At 30.3% G+C, this 7,077-nt stretch overlaps 1 protein-coding gene across 1 annotated transcript; it reads right to left on the bottom strand.

Annotated features, from left to right (window-relative positions):
* Nucleotides 1-2,228: 2,228 nt before the first annotated feature.
* Nucleotides 2,229-4,554, bottom strand: LOC111084942 (shematrin-like protein 1). The gene is made up of 2 exons (XM_022381615.1): nt 4,488-4,554; nt 2,229-2,863 (listed from the first exon to the last, which is right to left on the bottom strand). The coding sequence occupies exons 1-2, from the start codon at nt 4,500-4,502 to the stop codon at nt 2,486-2,488; spliced, it is 393 nt and encodes a 130-aa protein (XP_022237323.1). The 5' UTR covers nt 4,503-4,554; the 3' UTR covers nt 2,229-2,485.
* Between the last annotated feature and the right edge of the window lie 2,523 nt (nt 4,555-7,077).

Genomic DNA, 7,077 nt, shown 5'->3' with positions numbered 1-7,077 from the left:
CTCGTCTCGCAATCTATGGGTCCCAAACATGCTCAATCTTTCAGCCGTGGGGGCGTTATAATGTGACGGTCAATCCCACTATTCGTTGGTAAAAGAGTAGCCCAAGAGTTGGCGGTGGGTGGTGATGACTAGCTGCCTTCCCTCTAGTCTTACACTGCTAAATTAGGGACGGCTAGCGCAGATAGCCCTCGTGTAGCTTTGCGCGAAATTCAAAACAAACAAACCTTTTCTAGTTTTAATTTTGAGTTTACTAAATATTTTCTTTGTTTTTATGTGACTAAATACTTCATATTTTCTGCCTGCAACTCAAATCGTAACTACCTTAGAAAACTAAGTAATAATTTGTGTTATGCGAAGCATATTTGGCCATAAAATATTAATAAACAAACTGGAGCAAAATGTTGGAGTTCTCACATTCTTACAATATTAATTACTAAATATTTCATATACTGATATTTAATATTAAAAAAGAATAATTGCGAAAATATATGTAATAATTTAAAAAAATATGTATGTGTGTGTGTGTACTAAGATATATGCAAAATAATAATATTTTGTCCAAGTAATTTATAAAGATTCAATGAAACTTTTAAAATTTACTATAAGTTCTAATATATACTTGTAATTCAGGTCTTTATAAAAATAATTTAAAACCGTATTTGTTGTTAATAATCTATTCGAAAATAAAATTTATAAATTAGTAGCCGTAGTTTGTAATTTCACCATCTGTTTTATATATTGAGAAGGATTATCTAGGGATCTGATGTTCTCATATCTAAGTTGGTAAGAGTTTATATATATACATGTGTGTTTACATGAAAGAAACAAACACATTTTCTCCTATACACACACACATATAATAGCATATTCTACGTATTTGTATTTCGTTTTTGTAAACGTATAATACATTTCTTGGAAGCCGGTAGAAGATATAATGAAAATTTATTTACACGTGTAGGCATTGTTTAAACAGCTGTATGATGTTCTTACATAGCAACCTTATATGCTCAGAAAACAGTTTGTTAGTTCTTTATTTTACAATGAAGTACACTATAGAAAAATTCATGATAACAAGTACATCGCATTGGTCATATCACGATTGATAAAATCGTTTCACTAAAGTCCAAAATACATCTGTTAGTGTTTCACTATAATTAAGCAATAATTAATTAACAATTACCGAGAAATAGATGAAAGTCATCAAATGTTTTAGAAGCCCCGTGTGTTATGTAGCGTTTATTTCGTTAAATGGATTTCATGGAAAAGATCGTTGTTTAATTTAGTAAGATTAATACAATATTTAAAATCTCACGTCCCTAGTAATTTCAAGAAGTACGTTTTTCAGACCCTTTTCCCATTGAAAGAGTAACGTCTATATATGATTCTAATATTTCTAATTGGACCAATGCGGTAATGAAATATATTTCCTTTTGACTTATTGAACGGTAGATGTTTTATGAACGTCTGGTCGTATTTGTTGAGATCTTTACTTTCATCTCTTTGATATATTTTTAACGAATGTTTTTATAAAACCCCAATTAAATGTTGCAAGAGAGCTCCTTCACGTAAGTAGCTAATCATAAAGTATTGATTGCAATGACTTGGTTCTTTATTAGTAGACTTTGCCCAGTGGAAGCAGAAAAATAATATCGTGACTTGTTCTAAGATAAGAATGCTCAATACTCGATACTTCTTTGTCAAAGACATTTAGTGGTGGAGCCATTTTAGCGTTTTGAACATAAAGGACAGGTATATTTGTAAACAATTAGTTATCTTAACAGTTACTAATAAAGGTTTTCAGAAAAGCATTGCGAAGTTTGAACTAATATTTTAAAACACAATTAAATGTTGACTTACAGCAACACATCTTAGAGGATTTGTCGGAAGGCAGTTCACGACTTAAGTAAGTCTCCTTCTCTTTAAACCAGAAACTGATTATCAAACTATAGGAGAACCAGTTTGTTTATCAAACGTGAGAACAATGATAGGATATTATTTGTTCAAACCTTTGTCAATTTCTTTTGAATATTAATGTTGATTTAATGAACATGCAGCATTTTCGTCTTATCACAACTCATGAATCTTTAATAAACTCAAAAAGTTTTATTAATATGCAGGAGTATTCCTATAATGTTTTTAATTTACTACTAATATAAAATGCTAAGTAGGTGAGTTAAATTATAAATGAAGATCAATTTCAAACAATGCAATTCATTTTATATTATTCTTAAATAAGTTGAAATTAGAGCATGTATTTAAACACAGTTGTGATAGCTAGAAGCGTATATTAAGTGTTTTTCATTCGTATAATAAAAGTGTCTCAGTTACATGAAACAATAAGTATTGATATCTTTGGTTATCTTCAGATAATAAAGAATTTATACTGAACATTACAAAAACATGATACATAAGTGTAACATGTAACATACAGTTTATCAGATTATCACCATTTAGCTAAAGGTGAATTTTGATCATAGCAATAAGACTAATATCCGTAACCATCGTGTGCATTACCATAATAAAATGGATAATCATAACCACCAGCGACATGATGAACTGGGTAAACTTGGCCACCGTATCCTGGGTGATCATAATTTCCGTATCCAGAGTAACGATCGTCTGGGTTATTATATATATCGTGTCTAAGGTGATCGTAGCCTCCGTAACCATTAACACCATAATGAGGTTGAACATTACCATCATATTCATGGAAACCATAGCCTCCTTGTCCGTAACCAGAGTTGTAGCGACGAAAGTATCGGATGCTTATGCCATTAATACCATTGTAAGTTTGATGGTGGATAACATCAACATCACCGGCGAACGACTGAACAACAGCAACCACCACACAAACAGCGAAAAACTATGAAAAACAACAATAATCAATTATCAATTACTAAAAAGCGTCTCAGCAATATTTCTGAGTAAAAGTTTCAGTTCACTAGCGACTTAGGCTTATATCGGTTAATATTAATTTTATTAGGCTTAGTAAAAATTTCACTTCACTTACGACTTAGGCTTATATCGGTTAATATTAATCTTGTTAGGCTTAGTAAAAGTTTCATTTCACTAACGACTTAGGCATATGTCGGTTAATATTAATCTTACTAGACTTATACTTAATGTTAGATTGTTTTTATCTGAATACGAAGTAAGAATCAGTAATTACTGCATGTAGTAACCTTATGTAACGATAAGGTTTTATTAGAAGTTTTCATGTCACAGGCTTAAAAAAGAAGTAACAAGTATAGAAATTATATACACTTATTTAATATAACCATTTTCTGGTCTAAGAACTCAGTTTATATTTAAAAATCCATACACCTCTCCCGTTTATTTCATGAACAATAAACTGCAAATAAATCAACCTGTCTCAACTATTGCATCTTATTCTAAACTGTATTTTTCTTACTTTGTGTCTTTTACAAGAAGCAAACTAACGGCAATGAGGATGGTGAGAAAATATTTGGAAGTATCTATAGGTTGTTGGATCGATAAAAGATAGGGACAAGAAACGTTTGCGGATGACGTAAGCAAAACGTGGTTGAACTAGGTTATACGTATTGCATAAAACACATTTTTACACATAAAAATTAAAGTTGAGTTTTAAGTACCTAGAGAGTTCCACACTTATGGAAAACGACACAGAAAATATATTTACTACTTAAAACATATAGCTTACAATTTCCAATTTTCTAAGTTATTAAATATATAAAGTTATATATATATAAATCAGTTTAAAAAATAAAGTAGGGTAAACGAAGTATTGTTCAGTAAGTGAAGTTAACACCACTTATAATTATAAAGAAGAAAACAGGGTAAACGAAGTATTGTTCAGTAAGTGAAGCTAACCGTTTATACCTCGTTTACTTCGTTTACCCTGTTTTCTTCTTTATAATTAAAAGTGGTGTTTGCTTCACTTACTGAACAATACTTCGTTTACCCTGTTTTCTTCTTTATAATTAGAAGTGGTGTTAGCTTCACTTACTGAACAATACTTCGTTTACCCTGTTTTCTTCTTTATAATTAGAAGTGGTGTTAGCTTCACTTACTGAACAATACTTCGTTTACCCTGTTTTCTTCTTTATAATTAGAAGTGGTGTTAGCTTCACTTACTGAACAATACTTCATTTACCCTGTTTTCTTCTTTTTAATTAGAAGTGGTATTAACTTCACCTACTGAACAAGACTTCATTTATCCTGTTTTCTTATTTATAATTATAAGTGGTAAGTTCCGAAAAGCAACACTAAACATAATCTTTATATAAGTAAGATTATCGAATATTTGTGACTGCGTATGTTGAACAACAACATAAACGTTATGCTGAAAAAATGATAAACACAGAAAAATCATTGTGTAACTTTGTGTTTAACAACAAACAAACACAAATAAAGCCAAATGAGAATATTTTATATATATTTATGAATACATTAAACCCGAACAATAAGTACTGTGTATTCATGTATATATATATATATGTACTTACTGCGACTTTGGCCATTGCTTTTAGGTTAAAAGACAAATATATTCTACTCTTATTTCTTCAAGACCCGAAACTTTTGCGACTTATATAACAACCGAGAAAAAAGTTGTGTATTTGTAAGTATGCGTCTATCCATTCCACTTTTGTTTTTTGTTTCTAGGCTGATGTATTAACTGATTAATCCCAGTGTGTTTTTTGTTTTGTTTTTTCTAGCACAGTTGCATGCTTAATATTGTGGGCAGAAACCGGATGTTATGTGCAATATTATATTAGACCTGTTCGATCGTTTAGCCTTTGATGGTTTTGGTGACAATGTTTCGGCAACACTTAAACGTGCGCCTCTAGGGCAGTTTAGAATTGATAAGATTTTCTTTCATAACCACCTTGTCATTGTCTAATGAAAGTCTTATGCAAATATAAACAATTCGTCACGCTCCTGGCGTTTGAAAAGTGAACTGCTGATTCATAATCATTTGACCGATTGTCCTGTCATACTTTTCTCCGTCATACCCCGTATATAGGTTATTTCTTTGTCAGTCAGTGTAGTTCAGTTGTTTGCTGAAGACTGTTGTAAAGTACGTTATAAACATAAACATGTTTGACGTTATCATACTACCATAGTAGTTACTAGAGGGTTTGAATATTACTTCAGAAAAACGTGATTCAGCGTGTTTTGTGTGCTAAAGCAGAACTTTTGTATCTTAACGTCAGAAAGCCAACAATGAGAATTTTTATACGTTAATTTAATTATGTTATTAAAGTTGCTTGAGTTAATTGAAACCAGTGATCTTTTATTAGAAAATTTCCACGTCTTTGTCAGGTAATCTTTCGCTAAAACATTCTTCACGATGCGCTGTAATTTCTTCACTTTTGATCAAAATACATAAGTCATACATAACATTACTGGAATTATTTCTTTTTGCTTCTAAGAGTTATTCAATATCGTATCACTATTGATCAACATACATTGATAATTGTATTCGAAATATGTTTTCATATATAATTCATAATTCAAATGTAATGTTTTATTTCAATATTTGCCTCAGTGGCAGAATATAAAAACCTACTAATTTATTCTTCGTAATCTCCAAAACGTTTGCACACTCTCTGTTGTATCTTACGGTATGTACCCCAAATTAAAAATAACATATTGTGGTGAAAAAGTAGGTTAGTAACTCAAATAATAAATCTCAAGAACATAATACTCGCCAAACATAAAAGAATTGAAATAAGTGTGGTAAAAATAAAAATAATAAAGATCTTTAAAATTGAATGCACGTGTACATAACATGCAAAACAATTGTTTGGCTATAAAGAATAAGTCAAAAACATAAATAATTCCGAAACACTTCACAAAAATATGCACAAGCTCTGTGATTACGCACTGAAAAGCGAGAGTAAAATAATAGCTTTTAAAAGGGTTAACAGTGAAGAAGCAATGGGATATTAAGCTAGAAAAAATCATCCAAACAATAAGATTTAGCAACTGATTTTAGATGATTTATGTTTTTAAAAAATAATTGCTGTTATTTAATTTAATCGGAATTTTTGTAGTTTTTAAACGAACTAATAGTTTGTTTTATTAAGCATATTTATTTTTCAATATTTTATTGTATTATTATAGATTAGTAGTTTTTAGAAAGTTACGTAGTTTCAATGAAAACATAAGTGACCCAACTGCAAGTTATAGCGATTATAAAAATAAATGAAATAACTGTGTGTGTGTGTGTGTGTGTTTTGTTATAGCAAAGCCGCATCGGACTATCAGCTGTGTCCACCGAGGGAAATCGAACCCCTGATTTTAGCGTTGTGAATCCGGGGGACCATTAAATAACTAAACTCTAAAACAAATAATCTATACAGGAATAGAACGTAATTAAATTTGAATAACATCTAATAAATATCGTAATTATCCTGACTAAAAAGTAGTTGTCATATCTTAAACCTAGTATTTTCAGCTAATAGAATATCAATTATTATAATCGTCTTATCTAAAAGTAATATATTTACATAATTACCCCCAAATTATCCCAATTAAGAGATGTAACTTCCTCAACTAGAAAATAAATGTTTTAGCTACCCCCCACTTAGTAGAATCAGAACAAATGTATTGTCTTCTCAACTAAAATAATTAATTTAATTATCTTCTGAATACTCCAGTTTTCACATTTAACTATCTCCTATAGAAAAAAAAGCAGTCTTAATTAAAATTCATAACTTCTGCTAATACAATCGTTAACAACTAGCACTTGTAACATTTCCAAACCTCCGGTGGCTCAAAGGACAGTTTGAGGGCATATAACAGTAGAAACCCGCTGTGGGCAAAGCGATATATAAACAGTATTTCACATTAAAATATAATTAATTGCATTAGTTTTTAACAAGCATAGGTAATTAGTATAACTACTTATTTATTAAAGTAACTATCTTAACTTTATTCTTACTAATACCTTTTATTAGTTGGATCATAATAACCTTGCAACCATCTCAGCGAAACGCAAAGACATCAGTCAACTTTTATCTAGCCCAATAAATAGATGTAACTATTATTCTAACTAGAAAGCATCTATTCAACTAAACTCTATATTTATAT

The sequence above is a fragment of the Limulus polyphemus genome, unplaced genomic scaffold, assembly GCF_000517525.1.
Source record: "Limulus polyphemus unplaced genomic scaffold, Limulus_polyphemus-2.1.2 Scaffold178, whole genome shotgun sequence".
In the NCBI taxonomy this organism is placed as follows: Eukaryota; Metazoa; Arthropoda; class Merostomata; order Xiphosura; family Limulidae; genus Limulus; species Limulus polyphemus.
Note: the sequence above shows the minus strand (reverse complement) of the source record. Positions and strands in the feature narration are given on the sequence as shown.